The following is a 22,598-nucleotide window of genomic DNA, read 5'->3' as shown; positions in this document are numbered from 1 at the left end:
ACACCGCCCCGGAGCGGGAACGGCGGCGGGCCCGGAGCTGCGCCGCCCGCTCGGCCTCTCCGCGAGAGCCGGAGACAAAGAGCATCGCGTCTTCCGTCCGCGTAGCTCGCTCGAGGGCGAATGCGGCGAGCTGGCACACGTAGCGGGCCAGGGTGCGGCGGCGGTCCGGACCGGGCGCCGGGGCAGGCCGGGAGGTGTCCGCGCGATGCCCTCCCGATCCCCTTTTCATGAGAAAGCCCCGTGCTCGAGCTCCTGCACCGGCCAAGCACCGCGTACCCTGGACAGCCACCATCGGGTACTCCTTCCTTGGATATCACAGGAGAGTGAAATCCGATTAATTTCCCTGTGTTTCTATGACTAAACAGTTATCGAAGAAGCCTTGCACATATTTGTGACAGTATTGTTGTCTTACCAGCATTCACTTTCTTGCCTAAAAGGTAGTAAGTCTCAATAGCCTAATTTAAATCTACTTTCACAAGTTCTCTTTTTTATTTCTGCACCTCTCTGTATTTTATAGATGAGAATTCTTTATATTTTATTTTAAAAAACTGTTGTAGAACCAAAACACCAGAACCTGAAAAAATGGTACCTGGCATGGAAAAAACTCTTATTGTGCAGAGTTATAGATAAAAAGTTGTACATAGTGAAACACTGTAAATACGCGTATGTTACATATTTCGGGTGTAATGTGAAATCCAAGTTTGCACATGCATGTTAAGAACATTAAACAGGCTACAAATATTTGCAATTGCAAGCAGGAGGGATACTTCAGTGGCTGGTTGTTCAAATCCCAGAAGATGGTCCTTTGGCATGTATATTAAGCTGTATTATTGAAATGTTTTCTTAAAAGTGTTAACAGTTACTTACAAAATTCACAGGGATAATGAAGACTAGAAATGGCCAACATGCCAGTCACTTTCTCAAAATTACTTTCAAATTCTTGAAAACTTTGATAACAAATCCTCAGGGAAATTAGGTTTGTATCCAGAAGAAAAGCAAAGGAGTTAACACCCGACATGGATCTCTAAAGACAAGGTGCATAACACCACTCGGATACCTTATGTTGGAGCAGCAGTACATAAGTGGCGGAATAGCAACTTTACTATAGTAAGACTTTTAGCAGTATCTATGTGGGATTTTCATGAGCAAACTAGGGAAGCATAGTGGTGATGAAGTTTCAATAAGGTAAGTAAATATCTTGTTTGGTATTCATCCTCAGAAAGCAATAGTCCTCAGTTCAAAACAAGTACATTTGAGTGAGGGTTCAAACATCAGTGTGCTGTTCCTAGTCCACTGTTTTCTTAAATCACTTTGGTCACAAAATAAGTACACTTATTAATCCACAAGCAATCTGAAATTGAGAGGGACTAGAAGTAGTAGAAGTTGTTGGTTTTTTTTAGATAGTCTGAAAAATGGACAAAGTACAATGCAGGTAAGAATAATATTACATAAAACTAAATATCTGAATGCAGAAATTCAGGGGGGGCTTCTGAGCTGTATGGTATTTCTGCAGAATAAAGCAATGGGGGCCATAGTACTTCACAAACTGAGTCAATGTCATTCTGCTGCCACAGAAAAAGGAGCAAGCAGTAAGCATTATACTTGTGTATAGTATGCATACCTTAGATGCATGAAGTAATTCTTGTACTCTACACTGGCATGGCCTAAACTAAGGCCTGCATCTAGTGAGAAGATGGCAAAAGATTTGGCTATAATAATATTCTCCAGATAATAAAAAAAAAAAAAATGATGGCAAATAATTTGTTTCTCAATAATACTCACAGTTTAGAGGAAAACTGAATTTGTTTTCATGAACTGCAAGTAGGTGTAACTTAAAGACTAAGCAGAAATAAGCAAAAAATATTTGAAAAGCCTAAAGAAGTTCTAAAAATTATGCCATTTCTAACATATAAGTTGGGTTTTTTAAATAGTAACAAATGAGTATAGTTGATCTTGGTTGGAAATGGGAAGTTGGACTAGATTATCTCCAGAATCTTCCAGTCTTGTTTTTTTGCAATTCAGTACTTTTACATGAACCAGAATAGGACAAAATTGAAAGCTCAGTCCAGGCGGTCAAATTTGTAAATGCCCAATCTGTGTGTGTTTTAAAGCTGACTGCCCATTTTTTGTGTTACATTTGTAATTTCACTTTTCCTAGCTTTATTATGCTGTGAATATAAACGTCCAGCTTTCTTCATAATATACATGTTTTCATGTAAGTATTTCTCCTCAGCTGGCAGATTGCCTTTTTTCTGAGTCCAATCGTATATGCCTTCCTCTGTCTAGGAAAGAATAAAAGAGCATAATGAATCTTTGCTTCCTTTTGCTTCAAACAAAACATGTCCAACACCAGACTTCCAAGGAATGAAGGTATGATGACTGAATTTTTCGTATTTGGAGGGTTTTTCCAAATTTCTTGTATCCTACAGAATTTGCAATAGTGAGCTGATACTATCGTTTATTTTCATCCAAACACTCCTTTCCAATGCAGACCACTAACTATGGGAACCAAGAAGCAGGACTGCTATTCCTCATTCTCATTTCTTGCACTCTGAATTTGGTTCTCCACGTCTCAGTGCAGCCCCAAGCCCCATGTTCAAAACTGGACAGTATTCCTAGAAAAAGGACCAAATTCCAGATCCTGATTTCAAATGGAAATTAGTTACAACAAACAAAGATACCCAAAAAGATAGCCAAGCTTATAAAAAGGGTAAGGATGTCATTTGTCTTTGGAAAACTAGGTTTAGGTTTTGTGCTGTGTATTACAATTACTGTGATGCAGAAGCATCCAAAAACTACCCGTGCATTATGCACTATTCTCTGAGCCATGACTTTGGGAACAGATAGTGCCTGGCATTCACCGCTTTCGGGGGCCGTGAGTGCAGAGGCCCGGCGTGCCTCTGCCGACGGGCAAATCCCCATGAGCGCCGGTACAACACCCAAGTCTCCGGGGGCAGCTGAAGCGACTGCCGCCCTCCGCAGTCCGGCGCGGAGCTCCTGAGAGCGTCCCGTCCCGTCCCGACCCGTCCCGTCCCGTCCCGACCCGTCCCGTCCCGTCCCGTCCCGTCCCGTCCCGTCCCGTCCACTGTTAAAGGCATTATCCTCATTTGGGTACCGCCACAGGTCTCTGATTCCCTAAAGTATTTTTATTCACTTGGAAATTTTTCAGGGAAGGACAGGAAGTAATCATTCCAGGCTAAAGGACTGAGCAATTGAAATAGTTTAGATTGTTCTTCTCATGATATTATGAAATTCTTTTCTACACTATTGATCCTGCTTTCTAAATCTCTTTTTATAAAGGTTTTCACCTGTGATTTGTTGTCCTTCAGTATCCTTTAGTCTGCTTTTGCCAGTCTCCTGTGGTGTTTGTCAGGCCCTCTAATACCTACATTCAGCCCAGTCAGCTTTTGATTTTCGTAGGGGTGCCAGCTACTGCTGCAGTGCATGAAAGCAGAAGCTTGTACCATAAGTGCTGTACGGGTTTATTAAATGGTTCTGGAGTGTGAATTTACAGGGAAAAAGAGGAACTCAGAAAGCCAGAAATCCCTCCTTTCCCTGTCTTATGCAGTGCATACACACTTAGGACTCAAGCCTTTTCTGCTGCAATTCTACCTTGACCACTGACATCTCTGATTCACATTAGAAAGCAGCAGAAATACCATCATTCTATGAACTGATGGTATGGTAGAAGAATGGAAATTGATCACATCACCAAAATTAGTGTTTTAATTGTAAAGTCTTCCCCAGAGCTTCTAGTTTCTGTGTTTGGATATTCTTTTTAAGCTTTCACTCCAGTTTGCATGTCTCTTGTTTTATTTCTCTTGGCAGAAAGCCAGCTGGAAGAGCATCTCTGCACTGCAGTGAAAAGCTGCAGCTCTGGAAAGCTACCATGTCAAAAACAAATAGCAAGTACTATGACTGAATCACCTGAAACAGAAGGTACTTTTATCAGCTGGTATGAAAATATCTGAATATTTTTCACCTTCATATATTGATGTCATGTTTTCCCTCCATGATCTACAATTCTACTTTCATGATAGAATTTAATGTGCTCTGGCATTTATTTTCAGGTTTACTGCTTTATTCACGTATTGACCTGTTCAGTGCAATCCTCTAAAACTAAATTATTGCTGCTATACAGGTTACAACACACAGAAATTAATTAAACCATTGTGATACACTGATTCTCCCTGTTTACAAGATTTAGTTCATAGAGTTCATAGCCAGTGGTGTCACCATAGTTTAATGTGAAGAAGAGCTATTGCATCATCTCCTAATTTATCTGTGGAGGGCTCGACCACCTTTTGATTTAGGATCTTAATTTGAGAAAACTCCATAAATTAGTAACGCCAGCTGTAGCCTGCAGAGGTAATAATTATGTATTTTTCTCCCTTTCTGTGGTTGTTGTTTTGGTTTTTTTTCCTGACTATCTTTTGTCAGAGTCCTGTGTCACTATAGATTCACATATGCTTGCCAAAATGTCAACTTTCTGAATCTTGTGAGGTTTCATCTGCAGTCTTGGTGGGTACAAAACAATGAGAGAGAGCAGGATGCCAAGTTATCTGCCATCAATTTCTAAACTACAGGTCACCTGTGGAGATCCTGCACACTGTAGGGGCAGAATATGACACTGTTTTAGGAAATGCAGCACATTATTGCTGACTTGTGTCATTTTATAATAGCTGGGTTGCTTTTCCACCCAATTGCATCAGCACACAGTGGTCCTTCCTTTTCTGTCAGAAAAGACATGGGTTTTTCTACCTGAAACTACTTTTTGGTGGCTCTCCCTTGTTCAGCCTGTAGAAGTCTCATACTTTGGGGTTGCTCAGCTTTTGCACAAAGAATCATAGGATCACCAAGGCTGGAAGAGACCTTCAAGATCACCCAGTCCAACCATCCATCCAGCACTACCACTGTAACCCCTAAGCCACATCAGACAGAAACATATCCACACACTTCTTGAACACCACCAGGGGTGGTGACTCCACCACTTCCTTGGGCAACCTGTTCCAGTGCCTGGCAACTCTGACACTAGAAAAGTTAATTTTTCCAATATCTAATTTGGATCTCTTCTGTCTCAGCTTAAGGCCATCTGCATTGAACTGCTTTTGGGCTGCCGCTGGCCAGAACTGTGAGCAACAAGGGCTTGTGCCCAAAGTTAGGGCCTCTCTGGTCACTCCAGACAGTGAGAACTCCTGCATATACCACGGCCTGGCAGTACAGCCATGGACAGCTCAAATCAGCTTTGCACTGGCAGCTAGCAAAGCTCAGATTTTTCTTGTAGCTCGTGGGTCTGGACCCAGGAAATCCCATGGCTTACCTCTGGAGATCACTACACGTGCTTTTAAATGAACAGAAGGAAGTACCACCAGGAAGGGACCTGCTCACTGCCAAGCAACGAGGAGAGATAAAAAAGGCGAATGACAATACCAAACCTTGGAGTCTAGAACCGCGGTCTTCTATGGCTTTGTTGTGGGTATTGCAACAACTCAGCACCAAGCATTTAAAAATCTCCGCGGATTTCTCTATTTAAGTAACTAAATTCTAAACTAAACTATAAACCAACACCCCTTTGCCCCTGAATTGTTTTTTCAAAGGTCTGAGCCTCGCTCGAGGTTTTGAGCATCCAAGCTGGTCGCTGTACCGCTCTGCCCATCTTAACGAAAAGAACGAAGACCCCGCGCCCTAGCACCGGCGGGAGCTCACCGGCAGCCGCCTTGCCGGCACAGCCTGCCTCGGGCGGGCAGCCCGGCTGCGGCCGGTCCGGATCGAGACAGCGGCCGGTCCGGATCGAGACAGCGGCCGGTCCGGATCGAGACAGCGGCCGGTCCGGATCGAGACAGCGGCCGGTCCGGATCGAGACAGCGGCAGACTCCCCGCGGCCGCGGCAGCGCCGACTCCAGCCGGGCCGCGCGGGAGCGCCTGAGGGTGGGGCGGGGCTCGGGGCGGGCCTGCGGGCGGGGCGGGGCCCGGAGGGGAAGGCCACGCCCCCACCGCAATAGCGCAGGACCACGTGCCAGCTCGGCCAATCAGGGTGGGGGGACTCCGGGCGCTTTAAGAGCCGCGCGCCAGTGCCCGCGCTCTGCAGCAGCGGCCGCGGCGTTGCCATGGAGACGGCGGCGGGGCCGGTCGCCATGGACACGGCGGCGCCGCCGGGCGGTCGGCGGCACGCGCTGCTCGCCGTGATCGGGGAGATCGGGACGGAGCCGGAGCGGGGCGCGCTGCGCGGCGCCCTGGAGCGTGGTGAGGAGCGGGGTCGCGGCGGAGGGTCCAGGGCGAGGCGGACGCGATCCCTATCCCTGGGAGCCACGGGGCTGCGCGCCTGCCGCCGCCTGGGACGAGGCGGAGCTGTCGGTGCCCTCCCCGCCCTGCGGCACCGCCATCTCGCCGCAGGGCTTCATCCCACTCCTCCCGGAGGGACGGCGGCGGAGGCCCGCGGGCGGTGGCCGCGGGAAGGGTCGAGGCGCTGTCGGAGCCGCGGGGCGGAGGCCGAGGCTGAAGCCGAGCATCCCGGTAGGGGCCCGGGCAGAGGGCGAGGCCGGGCGGGGCTCGGATCCCCGGCGCAGTGCGGGGCCGGTCTCTGCGGCGTCAGGCGGCATCCCTTGTTTTTTCTTCCCTGATCATTGCTTTATATGCATTAATGACATATAGCTAACACAGTTTACGAACGTCTTAAAGCTTAAAGACATTTCATGGTTCTCTTTCCCGTCAGACTTTATTTTATTAGTGATTTGGTGAATTGCATCTTATTTCAATCTTACCCCAAAATTCTGTCTTGTTGGAGGAATGGTCTTGCTGGACTGTTTATTGTGATCCTAGGGACAGCTGTGAACAGGGGTCTGTTGTGGTACGGCCTCTTCCTGGCTATAGAGCGGCCGCATGGACCAGAGAGAGAGAGGACAAGCCACACAGTGAACGGCTTCAGGGGTGACACAATGCAGGATAGACCTACCATAACATTTTTCTCCTCTGTTATCCTTATTTTAGTAACACCCAGAGGCCTTGGCAATTAATTAGTCTTTGTATATTAGATGCAGTGTTGTTTAGAAGTAACGGGGAAGGAGGTGGTGAGATGATAGTTCTTCCGTTGTGGCATATCCGTTTCCGATAGTTTCTGACAAAAAGACAAAGGAGAGCTGATCAACTTCATCAAGACCTTAAGAGAATCCTTGTTCTAATAAGCAGTTAGTACACCTTTGAGAAATAAAGTAACAGGCTTCTGACTCACCTTCACTCCTCCCTTAGCTCCCCATTTCCAAGGCACACTGGTTTGAAATATGCCAGGGATAACAGTCATAACTATTGGCCAAACTGTCATATTCAGAGATAATTCTGTGACTGTTTTCTTCCCAAGCATTAGCACTACTGCAGAACAGATGGGCAGTGCAATTTAAGGAAGAGGGTGGGTGTAAAAATGTCAGATATTGTCCAATTTCTTCATTTCAGCATCTTTTCCAGCTATCTGTTGGCAGGCTGCTTATCAACTTGTTCATGAGGAGTGTTTCATTCCCTTTTTATAGGATGGCTTTAGTCAGGAGTAGTAGACCTGATTATGACCCATCTGGCCTCTGAAAGACCTTCTTTGAGGGGGCCACTCCTTCTTCCTGCACAGCAGGGTGATCATCTTCACTTGGAACTTCACTGAGCTAGTGTGCTAACCTACATCCTTATCCATTGTCTGAATCTTTGAAATGGTGACTGATCAGACTGTGAACTAAAGGATTTCACTCTGATTCTGCAGTCATATGCCTGTAACCTGAGAATTCCCACTGCAGAGGAAAAACATGCTGTTTCTGACTTAAATTGTGACTGCCATAATAAAAATGAATTCTACAGTCTGCCTTCTCTGATTAGAAACCTGCTGAAATTCTGCCAAATGTAAACATTTCTTTCATTTGCATGAGAGGAAGCCATTTCAGCGGTATTAGTAAGTTACTGTCAGTAGAAGTGAATCACTCAGGGAGCTGGAAACCTGGATTTCAATCTTTGCTCTGTCACTTACACGGAACAAGACCTCCAGAAATTAGTTTTTCCCACTACAAAATGGGAGAATGACCTCTTCTTAAAATGGACCAATATTTGCAAACTGAAAGATATGAAAAATGAGAATAGTTAAAATGACAGCAATCTTGAGACCTGTCATTATCAGCATGTTATGATGTCATAGACAACTGCACTTTTGATTCAGGGAGTTCAAGAAATGTGGAAATGATGATTCCCACTTAAGTGCTAGCTGTTGGCTGTTGCACCCTGTCTGCACAAAAAAAAAGCAACCCAAATGAAGTTAACAAACAAACCCAAACAAAAAAACCTAACAAAAAAGCCCCAAATAAAAAATAACCAAAGATATTGTTTTCTGGTCGATAAATCTCTTGCCCTGACTGATATAAAAGGTGTGTTTTTTCAGACTTCTTTCTATACCTTGGTTAAGGAGAATGCAATAGCAGCTACAGGACATTATAGGAACCTGCTCATTTTCAGGTGTAGAGCTTTGTTGGCTGTGACACTGTGGCATTTCTGAACAACACTTTTTCCAAAATACTGTCTAATAAATGCTAGTTTTATTTTTCTGTTGCTGTGTTTCTTTTGTCCATTTTTGAAACAATATCCAGAAGACTAGGTGTAGTATTGGGCAGAAATGCCAAATCTTTTAAGCCAATTACCTCAGCAAGGTATAAAACATTCACAAGGGCATAAAGAATGAGATGGAAAACTGATGAGTCACATGGTCCCTTACTTAGGCTTTGCATTTGCAAAGAGCTTGAATATTTACCCTTATTGTGGTATAGTTTGCACTCTCATGATAGAGGATTCTAATCAGCAAGAACAATGTTCTTGCTCATGTGCCACAGAGTGATAAACTGGAGTTGTGGCAAACTGGGAGAGATTACAAGTAAACTTGGACAACCTGTAGGGAAAAATATGTTGAATAAATTGTCGCATTGTTGTTGCTCTTGTATGAGAACAAGTTAGATAATTCCACTCTTTCCTTTCTTGCTCTGAAAGAGCATCTATGCTTTCTGCATCCTAGAGGATGTAGCAGTACCTCAAATAGCACTTATTGCTGCAGTAGGACACAGTGACCATGACACAGCAGCTAGTCAGCAGGATTTGCCCTGCAGAGTTCCACCTTGTTCCTGTCCAGGTCAGAACGCTCATAAGTACTGCATTAAGATTCTCTTATACTGGACACATGTTTAAACAATTATGTTCTCTTGGAGTGTAGCATAGGAAAACATTTTGTCCATCTTCTTGCTCCATGTCTTTTTATTATGTGTTTTGTTGGTTTGTATCCCATGTCCAAATTGAAAGGCACTGTGCTGGTAAGTTGTTAAAGGTTGTTTGGTTTGGTTTGGTTTTTTTGTTTGGTTGGTTTGGGTTTTTTGGGGTTTTTTTTGGGGTGGGGTGTTGTTTTGTTTGTTTTGTTTTGTTTGTTTCTTTGCTGTTTTTTATTTTTCTTTTTCTGAATTTCACAGGATTTACTGGGGAGTTTTTGTGCAGTCTGAAGTGCAGACTATCAGCACATAAATAACCTTTGTTACTGTATTGTGTCAGCTGTCACCAGAAAAAGAAACTGAGCACAAAGTTTTTTTAGCTGCTGTGGATTCTACAGGCCTTGAGAGTACTGACCTGTGTGATGCAATGATTACTGTGTATGGGTATGTGTAGAAAGCTGGAGCATGTATCCTCGAGGATCCTCTCCTGCCAGTAGTCAGTAAAAGCTCTTGCACAACATGGAGAACTAGAAATGCAGTAAATGGGCATGATATCTCCATGGAAAATTAACATGGTTATGTTGAAAGAAAGCAGATAATAGAGGTAATAAAACTTTGTATTTTATGCAAGAGGGGTGGTGAAAGAGCTCTCAATCAGGACTCCATCAGTGAATACTGAAGCTGAAATTCTTGTTTCTGTTAACCTTAGAAGTCTGTGGCATCAGCCTTCAACAGCTGAACATCACCAGGCATCAGCACCAGATGCTGGAGTAGGGATTCCTAGTGATATCCTGCTTTGGTTGTGGCACAGTGTAGAGTCACACCATTTAGGAAAGGCTGCTCCCTACTGGGATATGAAAATCTGTGGTCTGTAGTGTTTGGTGTCCTCCAGAATGTATACCTGCTCACACTGAGGTCTGAAGGTGACTGCCCCAGAATGGTTTGCTGCCACTAGCTCTGGGAGCAGAAGCACCTTCTTGCTGTGATATGAAGGCAATTAGCTGGCAAAGATTATAAAGATTAAAGAATAGACTCAAATTGTCTCAGTGGGATCAGTGTCTTTGAAGGAGTTGGATGGGTGGGGGCTTTTGTGACTTGGAGGATGCATAGGCTACAAGACCAAAGAATCTGATGTCTCTGAGCTTTTCAGTAGCACAACCACACAGTAGCCCATCTCTACTGGTGACTAGTGCTGGAGAATGCAGATGTAAAACTAACATCATGTACTTGTTTGGTTAAGCAGTAGTGTAATTTATTTGGCCTCATCTCTTGTTGGTTTTTCTTGCATGAAGTCCAACTTGAATGGAGACTTGCTCACTGCATGTCCCTCAGGAAGAAATGTTTTATGGAAGGTAAGTATCTTATGGTCCTCGGCTTCTGAAGACTTTCTCCATCCTAAGTATGCTCATCTGGTAGAGCATCCTTGGTTCTTGTGTGTCCTGCTCATTTCTCTTTCTCCGCTTCCTCTTTCTGGAGTAGATGTAATGACAATGACAGCTTACTTTTCCCTTTCTTTTTTTTTCTTTTTTTTTTTTTTTTNTTTTTTTTTTTTTTTTGTTTTTTTTTGACAGGAATTCGTTCCTGGAACATTAATACTCTGTACTGTGATCTGAATCATCAACTGCGGCTCTTTGTAACCCGACATCTGGCTCAGTTTTCTTCTGAAGTCAAAGGTCAGCTTTTTGGTTTACATGCATTAACTTTTAACTCTTGTTTTGGGTCTGGAAAAAAAAAATGCAAAGCAACAACAAAGAATAAAACTGTTTGTGATTCAATTAGTGACTTGTTTGCCCAGGATTCTGCCAAGCTGAGTGCAAAAGAAAAGCAATCTTAATGGTATGTTGGATGCAATGAATTTACCTTAAAATTACAGATCTTACTACTGAGAATAGAGTTGAATAGAAATATGTGTTGCTTTAAAGCCTATTAAACTAGTTAGAAGTTAGGATCTAGCTAGCTAGCTATCTTTTGTATCTTATTCAGGTGGCACAAAATAGTTTACTTTGTAAGCTATTCATTATCGATGTCTTCCTGTTAGGTTTTAGAATATGTTTTCATATGCACAAAAGGTCTTGCAAGTAGTGTGTAGGAATAGCCAAATGACTTTTTGGATTCCTCTTTTTGAAGCTCCCTTTTCTGAGAACAACGAATAAGAGCATTATAAAAATGGCATAAACCATTAGAAATTAGGCTTGCTTGGCATGTGAAAAGCTTGAACTCTGTTTATAATACTTTTATGTAACGTATGGTAAGTTACTACAGTAAGCACAGATGACACTTGCAAAAGCCGGTTTATATAAGATCATCTTATAGCTCGCTGTATGTTTTATGCTCTTGTCAAAGCCTCTGAATTTTTCCAGTTGGGGAAGCTGTTCTCCTAAAGGACAGCTGCAAAAGAAAGTACCTGGACTCTTCTCAAATGTGCCACTGACTGAGAGGTCTCACCTTCTCTATGACTTTTTAATATGGGGATGGAAGTTCTCCCTCAAGACACATCAAGATGGTGTGTGTGTGTGTGTGTGTCTGTGTATATACACTTATGGGATTAAAATAATGTGTATGAAACATATCATTTGAAACACTCAGCAGATCTGTCTCAATTTGAAGTAGCTGTAACAGAGCTTATAGTACACCTAGACTAGAGCACAAACAAGTTACCATGAATATAACATTTTCCCAAGAATTCTTCTAAGTCAGAGTTGAAATATCTGGATTAATGTTAGCGAAATGTATCCCACTCACTTCCCTAGCGTAGTCTCTGAGGAGCAAGGGGTGTGTTGGCAGTCTATGAAGAGGTTTCTGTGATGGATTTGGGGAACTTTATTGAGCAAAGCAGCAGCAACTACAGTATAAGTCAGGATTAGTGTCTGTCTGGGAGGAGTCATCATTGGTTCTGCAAAGGGAAGTTCTGCTTTTCAAATGTCTTGTAGCACTTCAAAGAGATCAGCAAACATGTAGATGAGTGATTTAGACTACCAAGCAAAAATATTTGGGGGATCTAAGTCTATGAAGTCTGTTTAAGAAAGCCTATTGGCCACAGGATTAGGGACCAGGCTTTGGTATGCAGAAGTTACTGACAGAAAGATTAGTAAACAGAAGTTCTGATATAAACTGTGTGTAGAGATTTTGTCCTGAACTGAAGGCTTGCAGCTTAACCTGGTGTTAGTCATGGTGCCACTCTTTAGAGCCGTCATTACACACCTGCAGAGTTTCCTGTGGGACTCTACATTCCAGCTTGCTCTGCACAGTATCTCTTTGCTCTAGTACATTTTTTGGGAAAGGAAAAGCATAGCTGCCTCTCAGCAGCTTCTGCTTCTGATGTGATTAGCAGTAGAGTATGAGAGATCCTTGTCTGGGGATCTAGCAGACATGGATTGGCCTTTGGACCAGACGTATTTCTATAGGGGCTCCTTGGTTTGTGGCAAGTGTGTACAGCTGGCACACTGTCCCTGGCAACACTTAAGGTCAGAACAGCCAGACAGAGAAAGGCTTTGGGATTATGGGGGTCTTAGAGAGCAGCTTTGCCTCAAGTTAGATACTTGCACATTTCCTGTCTGGACCCATGTTTGTTCAGAAAGCATGGATCTTGAAATCCAGCAAGATGCTCTGCCAGAGGCAAAAGGAGTGTGTGTGAGAAAAATGGCTACAATTTAAAATGTGTTAAGCAGCTGTATAGGACTGTGGAAAATAATGATAGTCTGTTCAGGAAGATTGTGCAGGAGATAGTGTATCTTGAATGCTGAAGGGCTTAAATTGAGGAGTTATGCTATAATCCCAGGATTTACTTGATGGTGCTAGACCATGCATGCAGGCAAGTTTCTCTCAGTGACAGCAGTAAGCTATGGTTATGGCATGGTTTGTGGGGAGGAAGTGGGAAAGACTGTTACAAGAAAAATTTCAGGTTACAACTGACAATACAATCTAGAAGAAGCTCAAAATGTAAACTGGGAACAGTCTTGTCTGCATTCCATATGTGCTATCAGATAATACCCTTTGGAATACAGCTGCAGTTTTAAATGCTCTTTTAGCTTTGCAGTTTCTGCTTGAGCAGCTATTTTTTACTGACTACTTTGATGGTAAAGAATCTTTATAATTTTATTTTTTTTTAAGTATTTGCTGCGACTTCCTGAAATTCATTGTTGTGTATCCTGTAACAGCCCTGTGAAGGTGTTCATCACTATTCTCCATAGGAACATACATAAAACTATAACTTTTATATTATTGTTTGGCTCTACACTTTACTTACCCTCTTGTTCCTACTGTGGGCAAAGGGAAGAGTGCCTGCAACTGATTTTCCTCTTAGCATTCATAGCTTGGTGCTAGCTTCTCTGAGCAGAAGGCTTACTAGAGCTCTCCTGAAATCCCTTCCAGATAATGTTGTTTTGATTCCATACTACTTGAAAGATCCCAGTCTGGCTTGTGTGGGGGACATGTACCTCCACACTGGTATGTTGAGTAGGATATCTGAAGGATTCTTTTCAGAGGTGCATTAATTGGAGAATATTGTTCCCTTAAAGGCTGATATTTACAGTCTGATTAGGGAGAAGGCAGCTGAAGCACAGCAGTTTCTGTAAGCCTAGAGTCAGTCTTTGACCTTCTGTTTAACACAGAAGGTTTCTCATTTGGCAGACTTGTGACACCACTGGCAAAAAACAAAAGATGGACACTGGTAATACAATATGACTAAGTAAAGGAGTCTACCAGAATATTCCAAGACTTTGCAATTTCTCACTTGGTTACAATAGTTATTTCAAACCTGTATTTATAGGATGTTAATGCGTAGAGTTTGCAGCTGAAGTTAAAATGTAACTGTAGTGTTCTGTGGGAATGGAGATGGCACAGTTATCCCTCAGAAAAGCTTTCAGTCTGCTTAAAGATGATGAGGAACAAAAGAGCCTCAAATGCAGAACAATCAAGAAGAGAAAAGCTCAGAGCAGAGCTTGTAAAGGGATACTGAATGCATCTTATGGAAGTTGATTTGTTGCTGGGGTTTTGAGTTTCTTTTTTCCCACACTGACTTGCTGGCTGTTCTCTGAGTACCACAGACAACGTGGCCCATGCTGTAAGGGTAATCTCACAGCATAGTTCACAAGTTATGGAGGGGAGGCACAGCAAGAAATCAAGTGTGGATGTATTTGGAGTTTCTGGAAGCTGGTAAATTGTCTGAAGGAAGGAGAGTGTGATATGAGGAGAAAAAATGAACAGAAGTGTATCCTCCTGTATGCTAAGGCCAGCCCCAGGTGCACTTCTGCACAACTCCCAGTCGCTACTGGCTGCCAGAGCGGTTTAAGTTCATGGGCAATGTCTCCTTGTACTGGATGTTAACAGTTCTTTAAAACCAGGAGGGAATGTCTCTTTCAAATAAGAAGTGACATGGTTTGAGGTGAGGTGCTTAAAATAATTATTTCTCAGCACAAGGGAAGTATACGTTCTGATATCTGTTGATTCTGATGTTCAGAGAAAACCACTTTTTTCTGAAAATAGTTAACTCCATGAATATTAGCAGCTGCTTTCAGTCTGACTTGGGGGTTTTAAATACCTCAACTATCCCAGTGGTCTTTTCTCTCAAGCTGTACTTTGTGTTGACCTTCAAAAAACTTTAAAAATAACTAATGACATAATTGAAAAGCAAGCTATTAAAAATACCATGCAGGTTGAATTTGATGGAAAAAATTCTTGAAATAATCCAACATTGATTATATACTTTTCTTGCCTCTGTAAAAGGAATATGAGAAATATTAAACGCTTTCAAGTATTAGCTTGCATTTTCCTTTGCAAACATAATGTTTTACACTGAAAGCCATCAGTAACAGTTGAATAACTAGCCGCCTTGCCAGCAGATGGCCTTCAGGCTGTGAAGCCTTTCATATTCAGCCTAACACTCATTCTTCACATCCTACTGATGCCTTTGTTTTACACTTTGTGCCAATTGAGGATACAGTTATATCTGCCACAGCTATCTGAGAATGTGGTGAAGTTGTGTTACAGTTCTTGAAAGCAGCTGTCTTTTGGATGAGCACTCCTAGAAGGCTTTTAACTTGGACTAGGAGAAGAATTTGGTTTTACTGCCTTTCTGGAACATACAGGCAGCTACAAAGAGGATAAAGGCTTTCCCTTCACAAGGGCCAATGAGTCAAAGTTGCATTGGGAGAGTATTGAAGTCAGGTAAGAATTTTATTATTTTTTTACTGTGAGAAAAATTGGTCACATGTGAAAACCTCGCAGGGACATGGTAGAGTCCCATCATTGAAGGTTTTCAAGATGTAATTGTACAGGGTGTTAGATGTATAATCTCTGTTAGGTTTCCCATGAAGTTGAAACAGACAATCTTTTGAGGCCCCTTCAAACCTTGGCTGTTCTGTGCTTCTATGTATTCAGCTTTGCAACGGTGAAAGGACAGGGACTTTTAGTCCTGGAACAAACCGAGCTGTTAACTTACAAATCTAGTAATAAGAAAAGGCAAATACACAAGCCCACCATGCACATCTTTATCTCAAAGTCTGCATTTGGTCTTCCTTTTGCATTAATATTCCATAGGTCAATGTTTTTATGTGTTTGCGAGTGGTTCCATTTCTTTGTGGAACTTGGAATGGCTTGGAGTTTGGCTTGTGCCTTATGCTTTTTTCTACTGAACTGCTTAGCTGGTCTTCAGTGGTGAGTCTCAAGTGCATGACATAAAAAAGCTGCCTTGTTTATTCAAATTATAGCTTCTAGATAATACAGGTGATAAGTTTGTGTGTTCAAGCAAAAGCTGTTCTAGACAGGAGGCAAAAGACAATTGCTTGTGAAAATTAGATTACAGTGAAAGTGTATGTTCCCAGCAGATGTCATCTCTTGCTAGAGAGATTTCTGTAATGTAGAACATTGAGTGATGGATTTCATTCAGCTCTTGGCTGTTTTAATAAAAGTACTGATACATCCTAAACTTGCATGTTCAGGTAGCAAAAAGTCAGTGGCTAACACTACCTTTTTTTTTTTTTTTCTTTTCCCCCACAGATGCAACAATGATTCTTTGGACTTTTGATGCAATTTTTAGTCCTTGAGCACTTAATTGTCCTGTACCGTTTGTCTGCCAACATACTTTTGACCAGAGAAATACAAAAGCAAGCACTTGTCAGATTCTGTGCTTCTTCCTTGTGTTCTTGAGGGCTGTATTTACTTTTGTAGTAACCACACTGAGTATGACCTCAAAGATCCCATGAACTGCAGTCTACTAAAATAGCTTTCCAGGCTGTAAGAGTAGCCCATGTTTTATGTTGGTACATGTGGCTTCAATAATCTCAAGCATTGCTCTTTCCAGATGATTCCTGTCACAAACATCCTTAGATTTTTCTCCCAGATAACTGGTAAAGAATATTTCTGTGGGACTTGCAAGCACCACCAGGATCTACCAGTTAGACATACTTTAATCAGTTACTCATGTGTTCTGTAGGAATACATCTTCTCTAAGGCTGCTGTATGTTAGGGTAGGTAGTTGTGCTGGTTCAAGCCAAAGTTACATGCAGAACAGCAATAAAAAAATGGATGCATGGGCAGGAGTGTAAGATGAGTGCATAAAACACTTCTTTCTTGTACTATCCTAGCTTATATCTCTTTCCAGCTCATGAACAGGTATGTTTTTTTATCTGCTTAGTACCAGCACTTTTCAACCTCTACAGAGTTTTTCCCTGCGAGTAAAAGAAGCAAGGAATAGAACAGTTCATTGACCTGTCACAGGAAGAAACCTACAACCACACCTTATTTGCTTGGATTCTTATTCCTGCCTGGTCTCATTTTGATACACCTTCCTATATTGGACAATCCTGTCCAATCTGGTTGTGTTATAGGTCTGGCATATTTGCTTTCTCATGATTTCTCCAGATTGCAGAGGCCAGACTTACCTAATGGTTTCTTATAGGGAAACTATCCCAGACCTTTAATTTTATATTTTTTATTGCCTTCCAGATCTATCTCTTTGGGATGCTGGGAACATATCCCAACACAGAAGTGTGTAGTGTTCAAAGTGGGGTAAAGTTATGCGTTCACACAGTGGCACAAGATTTTTTTTTCTTCCTTCCCAATTTCTGACATATTTATTGCTTTCTGACTGCAAAGATACCCCACTGGTAATAGTTGGCTCTGGCTAGCAAGTTAGTGTAATTTTATATGTGATTTATACTGAATAAAGGGGAAAACAAAACTCAGCATTGTGAGGTTTCCCTGGCAATTCATCTGCAGCCATACTTGGTACTATCCATAAGATTTGCCACCAGTCTACTTTCCTCCTTTTCAGGTTGTCTATGAATGTAGTGAGCAGCATGAGTCACAGTGCAGGCTTATATGACATGACATACAAAATAATGATTGCACTGTGTCAGTACAATCTTTGAGATTTTGACAAGCTTATTTGGTTTTTATTAAGAAGGAAGGTCATATTTTCTGTAAAGCCATGCTGATTGACATTAATTTAGTACTCTATTTGCATCTTTACTGCTGATGGGTTTTGCAGTCTCCTAGAACTTAAATGCCAGAGTAGTGGAGCTCATATTGGAAGCCGAGAGCTTCTTAATCAATCTTGGATCTTGTACAAGAAATTATCTTTTGCATAGGCTTGGTCTGAATGCTTTGATCTCCCACCACTGTTACTGTTAAAATTTCATTGTGTCTAAAATATATTTTGATTTCTTTCAGCTACAGAACAGAAATATTTACTGAATGTTTCTGGCTCTATTTGACCTGCAGAACTTAATTTTAAAATGAGATAGAGTTAAAACATCTGCTAAAGTTGGTAAAAGCAATGTTTTTATATATGGTCTTACATGGTTTTGCTTTTGTGCTAAGAGACCTCCTCTGGACATTACACATCCTGAGAGTTCTCTTTGCTTTTAAGAAGCTGAACAGAATTTTCCCCTCAATATTTAGCAGAGGAACTTAACATAACCAGAGCAGTGTTGAAAAATTGTTTCTTTCATAGAAATGATGCTTCCCATGAGTAGATGGGAAGATGGGCTGAATTTCCTGCATCTGATGCCAGTATACTGACACTGCTTTGGCAGTTGGGAATTGTCAGTCTTCATCTCTGTTTGCCTCTTGTATTTCAAACTGTTCCTTCATTTCTACCATGTGTTTTGAGGTTCTCATTGTGACACCCAAAAGGCTATGGTGTGAAAATAAGAAACCAAAGCCTCAGTGAGCTATTGCTTGTGGGTTTTTGGGGGGAGGTGCTAGGATTTTTGTGTTATGTAGACTTTTTTAGGTAAGGTGGTTTCTTATTTGAACACATGTCTGGTCTGTTATAAACCATAGGTAATTATCATGGAAACATAGCATATCCTGAGTTGGAACGGATCTACAAAGATCATCAAGTCCAGCCCCTGCCCCTGTACAGGGCACTCCAAAATTCCACCATATGCCTGAGATTGTTGTCTAAACACTCCTGGAGTTCTGGTAGTGTTGGGACTGTGACCACTGCCTTGGGGAGCCTGTTCCAGTGCCTGATCACCCTCTGGGGGAAGAACCTTTTCCTGGTATCCAGCCTCAGCCTCCCCTGACACAGCTCCAGACTATCCCTCAGGTCCTGTCACAGAGAGCAGAGGTTGGTGCTGCCCTTCATGAGGAAGCTGCAGACTCCCATGAGATCCACTGCTATGGTGGGAAGCCAAGTCAGTACAGGTCACTGCTGTGATCCACCTGCTCTTTCTCCTGTCATCACTCAGGTCTGGTGTCTGTGTGAGCTGCCAGCAAAACTCTCAGTAACGTGCTAGTGGGGGAATCCCTGATGCAGGCATACTTATTTGAGAGGTGGTCTTCACAAACCATACTGTTTGATACAATTATTTAACTAGAAATAAACAAATATAGTTATTTTCTACTCAGAATTAGTTCTTATACAAAACACTGCAAAAAAAATAGTGTTTGGAAAGGCTTTTCCTGTGTTTTCTGCATTTTATCTCCACAGATAATAAACTTTCCAATTCTGTGAGTTTCTTAGCTCAAAACTCCTAGAGTTGAAATCACCCCAGTTGTGAATTCACTTTGCATGTGAGTTGCATTTCTAAAGTTAGAAATTGCCTTACTAAATTGTTACTCTTGCTCCTGAAACCAGATGCTGTGGTTAAATGTTGCTGGAAGTTCATGGAATTCAAAATCTTGAAGTGTATATGGAAGCAAAGAATAACTGGGTTTATCCTGGAACAATCTTATCCTTCAAGGACAGAGGAGGGAATGCATTGAGCTGAGTCAGTCCTGCTGAGCTTTCTGTCATATAAAATATTTGAGGGGTCAAGATCTGTTTGAATCGACGTTGAGGGAAGATTAACCCTTGAATTTGATAGAAAAGGAAAATAATGATGAGATCATTGGGAAAAGGTTGGACTCTTCTTCAGCACAATGTAAAACAAGCATATTTTGTTTTGGTTTCTTTAGTATTTTCTGTCTTGGTAGGTGTGAATGTTTTCTTTGTTACCTTTTAAAAAAGAAATATTGAGCCTGGGCTGTCCTTAAGGTTGTAGCTTCAGAATTACTCAATGGTTTTAATTTTTCAGGCCTTTTTAAAATGGCTTTGGTGCAATCCATTCTGAATGGATTTTAAACAGTGGGCTTTGCTTCAGTGATGTTGGTCCTCATCTGTAGAACTTTTCAGGATGGTTGAGTTGGATGAGACTTACATTTCTGATGGTTAAAAAAAAGGGAAAAATATCTCTGAGCAACACAATAGGACAAGAACATGTATTTCTTTCAAATGACCTGATCTTGGTGTTTTGTTCCTATTTTTGAAAACTGAGGCCTATTCTGGATCTTGTCTGCCTTTACTTTGACAGTAGCTATTGTGGAAATTGACAATGACTATTTACAATATTATGTGCCTTCAGGTAAGTGAATGGTTTGAGTTTGACCTTATCCTACTTCTTTGCCTCTGAAATGTTAGTGAGTAGTAAAAATTCTCTAGAAAAATCTGCAGTAGACAGACTTCTATAAAGAAAATTCTCCTTGGATCACTGTTCTAAAGGTGGCATTTGCTTGCATTTTTATTCCTATTTCATGGGGATGAATAATTCAAAGTGGTTATTGATTTCCCTTCCTCCCCTTACCGCACCCCCACCACCTATTTGTTTTCCTTCTCTGCTTTCATCTGAGCTAGATCTTTGCAAGAAAGCATGTGCTGCAGTGCTGATCTTATTATCCAGGAGAGCATAAACCCAGGAGAGAATAGTGCCTGAAATGGATGTCCTGCTTGATCCATGTCTGAAGAATATTTGCATATTTCTCACATTTTCCCTTTTTCTTGACTAAGCAGATTACAAGTAGAAAGTGTCTAGAAACCATGACATCCTAAACATGCACACAACTTAGTAGCACTAGTTTGGAGGGACTTATGTTTCATCTCTTTAAATTTCAAATATGCCTGAAAGAGCAATTTCTGTTCTGTAATCATAACATATGGTTATTTCTGTGGTATCTTTGCATGTAGTATGTCCTGTAACTGTTAGTTTTTCCTAGATTTTTTAGCTTGTCCTAAAACCTGGATTCATTGTGAGAGAAGCCTCAAAACAATGCCTTTTAAATCTGCCTGAACCTGACAGGTAATGGTTTCTACTGTCTCACAAAATGTATCAGAGCTGTTTTGTATTGCTTGCATAAAAATGTCTGCGTCTAAGTTTCCAATTCTAAATATTACACAAAAAATTAAGTACCTCTAGTGGTTTTATTAACCCCTGGTATGGGTTAATAAAAAATGCATCACTTTTTAAGCAAGTCATCTCCAGTCAATGTCATGTAAACATGGAAGTATATACAGAGCTTCAACCTTCCCAGCTGTGTGTTGTCTTGGCAATGTCACCTGTGCCACTGCCAATTCTAAATTCTTCTCTACCCTCTCTGCAGCTTCCTTTTGTTTTCTCTGCCAGATTCAGCTCCTGCCTGCCATTTGTGACATCTTTGTTGTTGCCACTGATGCCTGTTGCCTCTCTCTTAAGATCCTGCTGTGATTTTTGTCACAGCTTTCCTACCAGCTCCTTGTCTGTAGAGACCTGTGTTTGCTACCCAAATAACAGGCAGGGCATTTGCTGTTATTGGTGCCTCTGGACTGATGCTGCTCTCCATAAGGGTGTTAGCAGCCTTTACACCCCTGTTCAGGCCTTTAAGACTGAGTTAAAAGAGCAGGTTCCCAGGAATCCATTTTTGGGGCAGCTGGTACTTTTTCTAACAGGTTACTCTCTGGTCCAGAGCAAGAATGTGATCTGAGGCAGTTAAACGTGTCTGGAAGGAAAAATACCCTCTGCTTGAAGAGGAAGCTTGGACCAGGATTTGGCTCATATTGCTCCTCACATACTGCCTTGGTTGCATTACTTTCTTTCTTTCAGTGACAGACCTGACTTGTCCCTTCTCCTTTGCTCTCTGTGCTGAGGGGAAATGTGGGAAGCTTTGCTGTGTCTAGGGGTGCCTTCGTGTTGGCTGAGAGGTACAGCCAACTCCAGCTCTGGCAGAAGGCATGATAATAGATGTATGCTGCTTCTTGGAGAAGTCTGTCCTTGAACTCAGTGTAATTAGGAAAAAAACAGGGTTTTATCCCAGTGTCACTAAGAAATTGCTGGGATTTGATCCTGGTCCTCCTCCCTCTCTGCCACCCTTCTGGGTGCTAAGGAGTCGTGCTGCACTCACACAGTAACAGAACTGCACTGTTGTCACTGTGCTCTGGTATTTGCCTCTGTCCCTTTTCTCATGTTCCTGCTGGCCTTTTAGTACTGCTTGTGTTTGCTCCAGTTTTACAGCCTTGATTTATAAACCTCTTTATCCTTTCTACTGAGACTTCTAGACAGGTCATCTTCCATTGTTTTCCCTGAAGGTTTGCAGTTGCTGAGTTAAATTAGGATCACCATTTTTAAAACCTTATTTTCTGGGGCAAGAAGAACCAGAATGTCGCCACTGAAAACTCACAGGGTTCATGAATTTGTTCAAAGTAAGAATTGGAAAAGAGGTTGGTAGCAGGTGCAGACAATCTCTCTGGGCCTGCATTAAGGATGCTATTACCACAAAAGTAAAACCTTACTTGAAGAAGAAAATGATACAAAAATAAATGGAATGGATGACTTTGGCTCTCCATCTTTAAATTTGAAAAATTCCACATTAGGCCTGCTAATTCTCAATAGCTCAGATAATCACTCCTTGGGCCCTGAAGCATCAGAAAGATTAAAACATCATTCTCAAATTAAGGAAGAGAAGCCTAAATATGTAACTGGATTGTTATATATAACAACAATAACAATAACAACAACAATAATAGTAATAGTGATAGTAATAGCAATAATAGCAATACTACTACTACTACTACTACTACTAATAATAATAATATATCACTGTACCTGCAAAGCTACCTGAAAGAATAAAATACTTTAAGGATCAAAG

At 41.8% G+C, this 22,598-nt stretch overlaps 1 protein-coding gene and 1 long non-coding RNA gene across 3 annotated transcripts in view; both read left to right on the top strand.

Annotated features, from left to right (window-relative positions):
• Window positions 1-41: 41 nt before the first annotated feature.
• LOC107209267 lies at window positions 42-5,567 on the top strand. The gene is made up of 2 exons (XR_001523500.3): window positions 42-2,370; window positions 3,829-5,567. It is a non-coding gene; the product is annotated as an uncharacterized LOC107209267 (long non-coding RNA).
• Window positions 5,568-6,106: 539 nt separating this feature from the next.
• MAP1A (microtubule associated protein 1A) overlaps window positions 6,107-22,598 on the top strand; it is a 53,180-nt gene continuing 36,688 nt past the window's right edge. The window contains exons 1-2 of one of the 2 annotated variants that reach the window (XM_015638805.2): window positions 6,107-6,243; window positions 10,787-10,888. In XM_015638805.2, coding sequence (XP_015494291.1) covers window positions 6,108-6,243; window positions 10,787-10,888 — 238 coding nt within the window. In that variant the 5' untranslated portion in view covers window position 6,107. Of the gene's footprint in view, window positions 6,244-6,422; window positions 6,514-10,786; window positions 10,889-22,598 lie in introns of those variants that run through there. The other variant, XM_015638806.2, reaches the window with a different exon arrangement.

The sequence above is a fragment of the Parus major genome, chromosome 10 (genome assembly GCF_001522545.3).
Source record: "Parus major isolate Abel chromosome 10, Parus_major1.1, whole genome shotgun sequence".
Lineage (NCBI taxonomy): Eukaryota > Metazoa > Chordata > Aves > Passeriformes > Paridae > Parus > Parus major.
This window is presented reverse-complemented; position numbering and strand designations above follow the sequence as displayed.